Source organism: Littorina saxatilis, linkage group LG4, assembly GCF_037325665.1.
Source record: "Littorina saxatilis isolate snail1 linkage group LG4, US_GU_Lsax_2.0, whole genome shotgun sequence".
In the NCBI taxonomy this organism is placed as follows: Eukaryota; Metazoa; Mollusca; class Gastropoda; order Littorinimorpha; family Littorinidae; genus Littorina; species Littorina saxatilis.
In genome coordinates this window covers 28,905,168-28,917,562 of record NC_090248.1, presented here as the reverse complement: position 1 = coordinate 28,917,562, position 12,395 = coordinate 28,905,168, and the positions used below count along the sequence as shown (strand labels likewise).

At 42.4% G+C, this 12,395-nt stretch overlaps 1 protein-coding gene across 3 annotated transcripts in view; it reads left to right on the top strand.

The window, feature by feature from the left end:
- Positions 1 to 12,395, top strand: part of LOC138964412 (inactive histone-lysine N-methyltransferase 2E-like) — a 66,060-nt gene that overhangs the window by 22,410 nt on the left and 31,255 nt on the right. For all 3 annotated transcript variants that reach the window (XM_070336362.1, XM_070336364.1, XM_070336361.1), the window contains exons 12-18: positions 1,077 to 1,194; positions 1,459 to 1,568; positions 2,159 to 2,239; positions 5,651 to 5,870; positions 6,250 to 6,492; positions 11,702 to 11,818; positions 11,924 to 12,117. In XM_070336362.1, coding sequence (XP_070192463.1) covers positions 1,077 to 1,194; positions 1,459 to 1,568; positions 2,159 to 2,239; positions 5,651 to 5,870; positions 6,250 to 6,492; positions 11,702 to 11,818; positions 11,924 to 12,117 — 1,083 coding nt within the window. The remainder of the gene's footprint in view (positions 1 to 1,076; positions 1,195 to 1,458; positions 1,569 to 2,158; positions 2,240 to 5,650; positions 5,871 to 6,249; positions 6,493 to 11,701; positions 11,819 to 11,923; positions 12,118 to 12,395) is intronic.

The following is a 12,395-nucleotide window of genomic DNA, read 5'->3' as shown; positions in this document are numbered from 1 at the left end:
AATAAAGTATTCTGTATAGTAACCTATTTGAGTGTTCAATTTTTGACTCACATGCGAAGCAAAAGTGAGTCTATGTACTCACCCGAGTCGTCCGGCCGTCCGGCCGTCCGGAAAACTTTAACGTTGGATATTTCTTGGACACTATTCAGTCTATCAGTACCAAATTTGGCAAGATGGTGTATGATGACAAGGCCCCAAAAAACATACATAGCATCTTGACCTTGCTTCAAGGTCAAGGTCGCAGGGGCCATAAATGTTGTCTAAAAAAACAGCTATTTTTCACATTTTTCCCATTTTCTCTGAAGTTTTTGAGATTGAATACCTCACCTATATATGATATATAGGGCAAAGTAAGCCCCATCTTTTGATACCAGTTTGGTTTACCTTGCTTCAAGGTCAAGGTCACAGGAGCTCTTCAAAGTTGGATTGTATACATATTTTGAAGTGACCTTGACCCTGAACTATGGAAGATAACTGTTTCAAACTTAAAAATTATGTGGGGCACATGTTATGCTTTCATCATGAGACACATTTGGTCACATATGGTCAAGGTCACTTTGACCCTTATGAAATGTGACCAAAATAAGGTAGTGAACCACTAAAAGTGACCATATCTCATGGTAGAAAGAGCCAATAAGCACCATTGTACTTCCTATGTCTTGAATTAACAGCTTTGTGTTGCATGACCTTGGATGACCTTGACCTTGGGTCAAGGTCACATGTATTTTGGTAGGAAAAATGTGTAAAGCAGTTCTTAGTGTATGTCATTGCTAGGTTTAGTTATTTGACCTTGACCCTGAAGGTCAAGGTCATGTAAAGGTCAAGGTCAAGCATGTGAGTCTATGGGCTTTGCCCTTCTTGTTACTATAGTTTTTAATTTTCAAGAAAATTGTATGAATTTCATTCATTTTAAGCCCAAACAACAGCCTAGTTTGCGGTACCTGAATTATGGTTTCAGATTGTGAGGTGAAACATTAGCTGTACTTTCAGTTTTGATTGTTTATGTTAGATCATCTGGCTGTAATCCTTCAGTTGAGAGCATCAGGCAGTATTACAAAAGATTTTTTTATCTACAGATCTCAGCCTTATGTGTTGTACTACTCCAAGTTCGAGGGCTTGGATCTTTGTATCGACGCCAGTGCCTTTGGTGGGGATGCTCGCTTTATTAGAAGATCCTGCACCCCTAATGCTGAGGTAGGTTTTCTTTCTTTTCTTGTGTTTCTTGTGTATCTATACATGTGATCTGTTTTTTTGTCTGAAATAATATCGCTGTGTGACAATAAAATGAAATAAAAGAACTACAGCTTCTTATGCCAGGGCATATTCATAGAATAAGTGAACAATATCTGAATTTGTTAAAGTAGTTTTTTCTTCCTCTTTCTGACTGTGATTTGTCTTTTTCTTGGATAAGAGGTTTGATGGACAAGCTTATGAATGTGTGCATTCTTGTTTCTGCAGATGTGCCACATCATAGACAACGGGAACCTTCATTTCATTGTCCAAGCCAAGAAAGAAATTGCAAAGGGTTCAGAGATCACAATTCCCTTTGACTTCAACTATCAAGACACGTAAGTGATTCTTCTGTGCCCCCCGCGGGTTAGGGGGAGTCCCATATTGGTTGGGACGAGAAAGAATTTACCCGATGCTCCCCAGCATGTCGTAAGAGGCGACTAACGGATTCTGTTTCTCCTTTTACCCTTGTTAAGTGTTTCTTGTATAGAATATAGTCAATGTTTGTAAAGATTTTAGTCAAACAGTAAGTAAGAAATGTTAAGTCCTTTGTACTGGAAACTTGCATTCTCCCAGTAAGGTAATATATTGTACTACGTTGCAAGCCCCTGGAGCAAATTTTTGATTAGTGCTTTTGTGAACAAGAAACAATTGACAAGTGGCTCTATCCCATCAACCCCCTTCCCTCCGTCGTGATATAACCTTGAACGGTTGAAAACGACGTTAAACACCAAATAAAGAAAGAAAGATTCTTCTGTGAAAAAATAGTTAGCACAAATGTACCTAGTTTTGCAGTTTTTTGCAGTGGTGCAAGACAAAGAGGGAAATTGTTTTAATTTATTTATTTTTCTTTAATACTGAGTTGTCTTTCTCTCTGAAATGCCCTGACCTGTCGGTGGTAGGTGTTCAGTTTGTTGTTGATTTTCAGGGCGACCAGTGTTGAATGTGCCTGTGGGAAAGTAAGCTGTCCTGTTGCCAAGTTTTGGAAGAAAATCAAATTGGCCCAGAAGTAAGTCAATACGTGTTCTGTTTTCTTCATATTTGACCTATTAATTTAGATTTACCAAGCACAATGTTATTTTGCATGTTACCCTTAACAACCGAAAGGAAAACGAAAGTGAAACTAGAGTTATACCCCAGAGTGACCGCCCCTTACCGGGTGGCGCTAGTAGCGCTTGGCGCCAAAACTACGTCATCCGATAACGCGGGCGCGTCATCTTCACTTCACCCTTTTTCGCTGACAAGATTACATCGTCCGCGTTTTCTGGATCTAGTTTTTTCTGGATTTTTTCACCGATTGGATTAGCGTCTGTGTTTTTTCTTCTTGGATTATAAGAAGAGGAAGTGCTTTGTTCTACTGTGCCTCGGTTCTTTTTCCGTCATATTGTGTGGGATTACTGTGTGGTTTTGTGGGTCTTCTTGAGCGACCGGTCGTCTAAGCGCAGGGAAGTGAAAATTTTTATTCTTTCTTCTGCCTTTTTGACTGCGTATTTCGTCTGCTTGTTGCTCGATTTCCCTTCTTGCCCTATCGTTTTCTTTCTCTAGGTTCTTACATAGATCCCCACTAGAAAGAACTTATCAGATATGTCTGGTAAAGGTGTTCGGGTTTCTGACCAAGTCAGGGACAGAACGGGACGTTGGGTCCCCAGTCCGGACCCTAGTCCCAACGCCCTCCTTAAAAGGCGCACGAAGGAGAAAAAATTGGCCCTCCTTCAGCGTCGGTTAAGGAGCGCGCCTATTTCGGGCCGCTCAACCCCGGACCCTCCTTCTACGGCCGCACACCCTCCTTTGGGGGCAGGCTCGGGCGTTCTACCCCCCCCCCCCCCCCTCCTTCTCTCCAGAGCGAGCCCCCCTCGGGACTCTTGATGTGTAGTCCGGTGGTGCCAGACTACCCCCCGCCCCCCGGTCTTCAGGGTCAAGGTCGGGATCAGCTGCGGGGTCAGGTCTCGGAGGCTTTGGCGGCGGTCTATTCGCTCCCTTCCACTGCCTCCCACCTCCCCGCAGCGTCCTCTGCAGCAATCAACGCTGCCTGCCAGGTTCTGCGGGCCGCTGGCCTTCTGGATGCGTCCTCCTACCAGGCACACACAGCCTCTCGCTGTGCCTGGGTATCGGAGGGACTGACCACGGCGGTCGACGGGGCCACGTGCCTGAACGCGGCCCGGGCCGCGAGCCTCGACGGGGCCCGGGCCACGGGCCTGGACGCGGCCGCACTTCAGGATGTTGCCCACGCCGCGCGCCCTGCCGGGGAAGCGGCGCGGGACACTGCGCGGGCCACGGATCAGCACGGGGCCCGTGTCCTCACGTGAACGCGACTGGGGACTTGGGTCGGGTCGTGGCCCGGGCCGCGGCATGGGATACCCCCTCTCACCATGCCTCGGTCCCCGACACGGCCTGGTGCCGTTCCTCTACCACTGGCTTCGACCAGAGTACGCTCAGGAGAGGCCCACACTGCTTTTGGTCGCGCCCTTTTGGCCCAAGGCAACCTGGTTCCCCGAACTAGCCGCGCTCTCCCACGTTCCCCCGTTCGACCTCAACCTCGACTCGGTCAGTCTTCTGCAGCCTCGATCGGGCATCCCTCACCCCGCTCCCGACTCCCTCCGCCTGACCGTCTGGCTTTTGTGCGGTCAAAGCTGCGAACATTAGGCCTTTCGTCTCACGCCATTTCCTTGTCTCTTGACGCTAGGCGCCCCTCGACTAACAATCTCTACTCCCTTCGTTGGTCCACCTGGGTGGCCTTTGCTTCCAGACTGGAATTCGATCCCTTACAGCCTTCTCCTGCTCAGTTGGCTAATTTTCTTTCCTCTCTTCATTTGAAGAAAGGTTTCAAAGCTTGCACTCTCTTAGGGTACAAATCTTCGATCACCAGTACTATCTCAGCTGCCACAGGGGTTAGGCCTCTCCACCTCATTCACTCTTCCCTCATCACCAACCTGATCGATGGTATTAAAAACCGTTCCGTGCGCAAAACGGTCTCTTTTCCTGAATGGGACGTTTTTCTTGTACTTAACGCCTTGAGGTCTCCGCCGTTCGAACCTCTGAGCTCTGCCTCCCTCCGGGATCTCACTCTTAAAACCGTGTTTCTCGTTTCGCTCGCGACTTCTCGCAGGGTTAGCGGCATCCACGCCATCAGTGGTCTCCCACAGGATGTCAAGTTTGCCTCTGACCTCTCTTCCATTACTCTTTCTTTTTTGCCTGAGTTCAGGGCAAAAAACCAACTGGCTGACGTTTTTTCAGCCCCTCTCGTCATTCCCTCTCTCGCTCGGGACCTTGACTCTGATGACTTGGATAGGTTTTTATGCCCCGTTCGGGCCATAAAGGCCTATCTTAGCCGCACTGCTTCTCATAGGGCCGCTAAGCGAGCCTTATTTATCTCCCTTCTTCCCAACATAGATCGAGATATCTCCAAGCAGACGATTGCTCGCTGGTTAGTCTTCTTAATCAAGCAGATTTACAAAAATGCTAACCTGACACGAACGACGCCAATTCGTGCGCATGAGATCCGGGCCGTTAGTTCCTCACTCAGTTTCGTTCGGGGGGTTCCACTGGCTCAAGTCATGCACGCAGCCTACTGGAGGTCTGTGTCTACCTTCACAGACTTCTACCTCCGTACGTTCTCGGCTCGACGGGGAGACGAGACCTATGGCATCAAGAAAGCCATTCTCGCCCAATCCCTTGTCTCTCTTTAGGTGAGTGTTTTTTGCCTTAGATTCGTTGATTTTCTCAACCTCTTGGGTCATTCAGACAAGGGCAAGGCCCTTAGGTGTCCACTGCGCGTGCACCTCTTCCTTACCCCTGCTCTGAAAACCTTTTCTTATTTGAAGTAATAGGACATGGGATCCCAACCTCCTCGGTGGTGTTCTATGCAAAATAACATTGTGCTTGGTAAATCTAAATTAATCATGAAAATTTATGTTAATTTTCTTATTTATTTATACTTGCCAACACAATGTTATTCTTATTGCTCCCTCCCTCCTCCCCTCTTCACATGCCTATTCAGCTCAATGGTGAAGTGAAGATGACGCGCCCGCGTTATCGGATGACGTAGTTTTGGCGCCAAGCGCTACTAGCGCCACCCGGTAAGGGGCGGTCACTCTGGGGTATAACTCTAGTTTCACTTTCGTTTTCCTTTCGGTTGTTAAGGGTAACATGCAAAATAACATTGTGTTGGTAAGTATAAATAAATAAGAAAATTAGTATAAATTTTTATGACTTGTAATGCTAAATGATTTTGCTGAACATTTTTGAGATCGATAGAATGGTAGAGGAAGGAAGGAAAATGCTAGTGATGTTTGTGTGAGGAGTTCGTGTCTTAACTGCAAATTATTGTGTCTCAAGCATGTGAGGAATTAACTGGTGTTGAATAAAAATAAAAATGTTTGACAACCACAATAATGCATTTAATTTTTTTCTGTATTTGTAGGTCCCCGGATAAACCAAAGCGGAAACGACAGGCTTCTGGAGAGGGTCGCGTGCGGCGGAATTCCCAGAGCAAGAGCAGTCCTATGAAAACGGCCAGTGGGAGCAAGTCTCCTGTGAAAAGCAGTCCTGTGAAGAGTCCGGCATCTGTCACCCCGCTGTCCTTCACCATGGATGAGTGTTCAGTCTCTGTGGATAGCACTGCTTCCTTGGACAGCCCGCCAGTAAGTACTTATGGTGTTGTGTACATAGCAGTAGTGAAGTGGAGTAAACGAGGGCTGAGTCTCAGAAATAACTCACGACTTGGACTCAAGATTTTATTGTCCTTAAAAAAATAAGAATAATTGCTTGTTTTGCAGTATTTTTGCAGACAACTGAAACAGAAAATGCATCACATTTAAAAAGAAATACACCCAAAATCATCTGTATTCAAGTCCGTTCTTCGATATTTTAAAGTTTTCAGACACATTGTGAGAACTGCATTTTCTGATGTCACGACACCACTGCCAGTCTTACTTGATATTTTAAAGCTTGCGGCCAAATAGTCTCAGCTGTACAGACAACCCCCTTCAACATAGTCAAGAATGTTTTTACATTTTGCAGCCTGTTTGCCAACCAGCAAAGACAAGTTCCATCCCACGAAGGTCGAGCAGAGCGGCATCAGACGCCAAAGAAGAGCGAGACGTCAAACCCAGCAGAACCTCTGTGAATAAGGAACCTGTTGCCAAGTCTGCTCCTGTGCAGGAAGACATCCAAGTGATTGACGTCCAGTCCTCCGATCCTTCTGCTGCAGGCCATGCTAGTGAATCAGAGGCAGAGTCAGCTGGAGAGTGTCCCAAGAAAAAGGTATGAAGTTTTCAGTGAAATGTTTATTTCAGTTTATAATTCTTGGATGAAAGTTCCCATCACGAAATCAGGAATTCCTGATTTGAACACTTACTTTCTGATCGAATTTCTGGATTGTTCAAACCTCAAACAAGGGAAAATGGCAGGAGAAACAGAACATAAAATTTTAGAGATCTGAATCCCGAGCCCATTTATTTTTTTAAATGTTCTCAGGTTTCATCTCAGAATTTGTGTTTGTATGTAGGGTTAGGTAGCCAGATTGATCTTTTCTCTGGAGTTGTTTCATATTTTTGATTGTGCTTAAGGGGGGACAGGGTAGGCAAGCACTTTTTTTTTTATTTTGGAAACAGCTTGCTGCTTGTTTGATTTTTGCAAGCAGAATAACCTAATTAAGGGAAACCATTTTAAATTTTGAGTGAAAAGCAATTTTTGGGGGTTTTATTCACCAAAATGTGAGAAAAACGTTATAAAATGTGCTTTTTGGCTCACGAAGTGTAGCCTATGCGATGCTAACTTTTGTCTGTCTGTGCGTGCGTGCGTATGTATGTATGTATGTATGTATGTATGTATGTATGTATGTCTGTGGTAGAAACTTTAACATTTGAAGACGTCATATTACATTGACGTCACATTATGACGTACGAGGGTTAGACGTCACGCGATGGAATTACTGAAAGTCTCGGTGATTGTTATTTTGAGCGGGCCGAGACTATTTGGCAGTCGTGTCCATGTAAGTAGGCTACATGCAGACAGACAGATCTAGATCTAGTGTCTCGCTTTCTTGCACAGTTTCACCTATGCTCTTTCTGTGTGTGTGTGTGTGTGTGTGTGTGTGTGTGTGTGTGTGTGTGTGTGTGTGTGTGTGTGTGTGTGTGTGTGTGCGTGTGTGAGTGTGTGTGTGTGTGTGTGTGTGTGACGGAGTGATTGAGTTTGTGTTACTGTTTGTCGATTTCTTACGTGAGCCTTGAAGGCTTCGCCTCTTGTTTTAAAATGTTGCAGTTTGTGAACCAGTGCATGTTTTGATCCAATTTTTCTTCTTTGCAGCAATATGTGTGTGTTTAATAATTCTGTGTATCGAAAAGCATTTCTAAGCAATATATTATTTTAATTTAGCATTTTCAGTTACCGGTTCAGTTCTGATAAGAAAAATACATGAGATCCTAACTGTCAGACTCATAAAAACCCAACCAATGCACTGAACTCTTATTCCATACACAGAACTGATGCTGTACAACTCATAAACAACATATACAAAAACTGAACAAATCCATCAAGCCTTTCAAAAGTTGCAACATTTTAATAGTAGCGTTTTGTCTGAAAATTACATTCAGAGAAAACAGCATTTTAAAGATTTGAACCAGTACATAAAAAAACCAGTAGCACAGTGCACCCTGGATTCATATGTTTTTATCAGAATGACCACTTTACTATGTAGGGAAAAGGATTTGACAATCAAATTATCAGGATTTTTTTTATATTCATCATATGAAAACAACCATCTTTGTTTGTACCGATATGAAAACATGAATCAGAACCAAACTGTCAGACTCATAAAAACCCAACCAATGCACTTAACTCTTATTCCATACACAAAACTGACGCTTTACAAATCATAAACAACATAAACAAAAATGAAACAAATCCATCAAGCCATTCAAAAGTTGCAACATTTTAATTACAGATGTTTGTCTGAAAATTACATTCAGAGAAAACAGCATTTGAAAGATTCCAACCAGTACCTCAAACTAGTAGCACAGTGCAGCCTGAATTGATATGTTTTTATAAGAATAACCACTTTACTATGATGGGGAAATGATTTGACGATCAAACTATCCAGACTTTTTTAAAAAAATCATTTGAAAACTCATCTATGTTAGTGCAGATATGAATCAAAACGAAACTGTCGGACTCATAAAAACACAAGGAATCCACTGTATTCTTATTCCATGCACAGAAATGGTGCTTCACAAATCATAAACAACATATACAAAATTGGAACAAATCCATCTAGCCATTCAAAAGTTACAACATTTTAATTACCACATTTTGTCTCAAATTACATGTAGAGAAAACAGCATGTAAAAGAGTCTCACTAGTACCCCGGTAAACTAGTACCACAGTAGAGCTTGAATTAATGGGGTGGTTTTTTTTAACCAGAATAACACTTTAACTATGAAGGGGAAATGATTTGATAATCAAATTATCAGATTTTTTTGATTTAAAAAAAAATCATATGAAAACATTAAAAAAGTCAATTATCTGTGTTTGTGCTGATATGAAAATATTGATCAGAACCAAACTGTCAGACTCATAAAAACCCAACGGATGCACTGATTTCTTATTCCATTGCATAGAAATGATGCTTCACAAAATCATCAACAACATTACATAATTATATATACACAAATGGAACAAAGCTATCAAGCCATTCAAAAGTTGCAACATTTTAATTACAGTATTTCTGTGCTCAATCCTAACACTGCAGCAAATTTCTGTAAAGCTGAATGTCCCTTTCCATGTACCAACATGGTCATACGCGGATTATTTTAAATGCAACTTTACCACCCGCAGCGTTGCAAACACCGGGAGAAGAGTAAACAACTGCAGACTTGAATGGACACTCATATGCACTCCAGATGCAGGGCCTGTGCAAATCCTTGGGGTGATGCATCACCTTCTTTCATAATCAGACTGCTATCAGACAAGCATTCAGTACAGGATATAGACCTTTCAGCAATAGATTGAGCTGATCAATGTTGACAAAAGCCCAACACATGTCAGCGGAGTGACGTTGCACAGTACCAGTATCCATATCTGCTTGTGATGGGTCAGAAGATGGCAAAGTATCTGTATCTTCTTATGGTTGGTCAGAAGATGGCAAAGCTGATGTTTCTGCTGTGGAAGAGGGTAGTTCCGGTTTAGCAAACTTTTCCATCAGGTCAATCTTTCTCCTCGCTGCCACCACAGGAGGACTGGCTCTCCCCTTGCTCCAACCTAATAAATACACAAACACTGATTTAATATTTGATACAACTGTCCATGGTTTTTGTTTGTAATAAGCTGCAAATTTTAAGACTCAATATAAATGTCAACAAGTGCTTGTACTTTATTTTGCAAATGACCATGTTACATGGGGTGTACCTCAACTTTTTGGCTAAGGCCGGTAAATCAGAAATCCCAATCAGCCCCCAACCACTGAACCAGGCGGGTTTTCTTACAACCACCTCAGCGGCTCATACCCACATATGTCGGTTGACGAACACACACACACACACACACACAAAAGACATTCATTAATTTAACAGTGACTCATACTCATTACATGTGGATTTGCACTACTTATTAATACCCAAACACACACAACTTAATGACAAAAAAGTGTATGTTTTAATATATATAATGATAAATAATTGAAAATAAAAGCAGCCACGAAAAAGCAAAATAAATCAAAGTATTCTCACCCTGTCACACACTAAACCTCACAGAAGGTTATCCCATATATATACATACCGGCCCCTATCACAAAATTTACATGTCAAGTTTACTATGGGATTTGAGTAACCACACAATCACATACACACAGGAACTAATACTGAAACTAGCTGAATTATTTTCTTTCTTTCTTTCTTTCTTTTCATATTTTTCTTTTAAAATTAATTTATTTCATCACACTTGCTATGTATTTGCTTGTTTCTTGTCTGTTGTCTGTTTTGTGTGTGTGTGTGTGTGTGTTCTGTGTGTGTGTATACATTTTCAGATTTCCTAAACCTAGCACTGTTTGCAGGTGATCTTTATGCTTTTGATTCATGATGATGAGTTGCATCCCCAGTCCTTTAGTTTAACTTTTTTTTCTTTGGTGAAGTAAATTGGATCTATTTTTTTTATTCCTTAGTTAATGGAAAAGATTTGACAACAATATTGCTGTCAATGATAGGTTGGTCAGCCATGCTGGTGTAAACCAATCCTTTAGAATTAGAGAACGCTCTCTAGTAGGGTACTTATTTTCCTACGGTCAATGACCAGAAACAGAAACTGTGTCAGTCGTACATCGCTCAGATGCTGCTTCTCAGTTTGACCCCAGACAAAGAATAATGATGACATGTTACACCATAGTAAGCTCTCAAGGACTGGCCAGCGAAGAACAATAAAATAGGGGTTGTGAAGACGATATCACAGAGATGATCGAGGGAGGGGGTGCGGCGCGGCGGCATGGTCAGTAAATTGGATCAAGAAACCCGCAAAATACTTCAGACACAAACTGTTTATCATTTACCTGCAAACCCTAACACATTCTTACAACAACAACAACATAACAATGTGCAATAAAACAAACAAGATCGAAAAGAGAAAGAAGCAAAACCCACCTCGTCGAGTCAAGAATCTTAGAATGTCGTCTGCTTCAATTCGATCATGTTGGTTCATTTCGGAGTGTTGTTACTTCCTTCTACTGTTCGCTGCTGCTGGTTCATCTTTCTCTGATATTTCTTGCCACTATGCCGAACATTTCCAATGTTAGGGTTGTTCTCCGCAGCTCAAAACTTTGAAAAATGCTGCTGAATCGGTGAAAAAGTCATGGATTTGTTGACACCGGGGGACTGATAAGTTGTCTACTGCGCTTGCGCCAAATGCCTTTGACCTACATATATTTGCATATATTAATTCCGGGGTTTCGGTTGGAACGGATTCTCTCTCTTTGTGCCTATGTCAACGGAAATTCCCCAACGGTGATGACGTCATCTTGAAGAACGGAAATTTCCACACAGTTTGAACAGCGAAGGGTCATGTCATGTGCGCACATTTACCAGCACGGAGTATCCAAAGTAGACCATTTTTTCGATTTTTTTGATAAAACACAGACAAAAACAACAAAACATCGGTTTGAAAATGGTTTTATTTACATGAATACATGTCTAAAATGACAAAAGCAGATTATTGAATGCATTCCAGGATGTTCAAAGGTGTGAAAAATGCAACAACCCAAAAAAGGTGTATGAGACCAAAAATAACTCATTTTGCCTACCCGGTCTGCCCTTAAACTGGACTTGAATTGCAAGTGTGATTGGGTTTCAACTCTTTCTGGACGTGTTGACTTTTGTTCCTGTTTCATTTGTTGCCAGTTGGCATACACAATTGTTGATTTCTGAGGTTGATTCTGCTTGTTCAGTTTTGATTTTGTTATATCTCATTTTCAAGTTGACTTGTGTTTCAGCAAACAAGAGAAGAGAAAAAAATAGAAGCCATCATGAAAGCCTTTGAGAAGATGGCCAAGCGGGAAGAGAGACGGAAAGAGGCTCTTGCGCGACTGGACAAAAAACATGATGGAAAGGTGAGTTGATTCACATTTGGTTTTGAACTTTTCTGTTTTTGTTGGAAGATAGTGTGTCATTCATCACCTTGTACTGGTATAATCATGGCCTTGATTTATTCACAGGACGAACCTGGGGAGAAAACCCAGGCTGCTGAAACCAGCGATGGGAACTTGTCAGAAACGGCAACAGACAAAGCAAATGAGCTTCCACCACCACCACCAGATGTCAACAGTCATCACCTGGAGACAGAGATCAAGGTCACAATCAAACTTGAAGACCCACCACCTATCATTGAATCTCCTCAGAAAACAGCCAGGTATGCAGTTTGTAAGCCTTGTGTGTTATCTTGAGATATTTAACCTTTGTTATTGTGGAAACAGTGTCCAGACCATGGCAAGCACTTCCCTTGCGAAGTGAAATGATCAGCGTAAATAAAGTCTGTATTACAGAACCACCGAAGTGGGGGTCACGCTCATGGCAAAATTTGCGTAGCTATTGCATTTTCAGGTGCCATATGCATTGTAGCCGTATCACTGTGCAAGCTAGGTTTTGTGTTGCGTTATCCGCAGATCACTCAGAGCAGCCCCTTAGAAG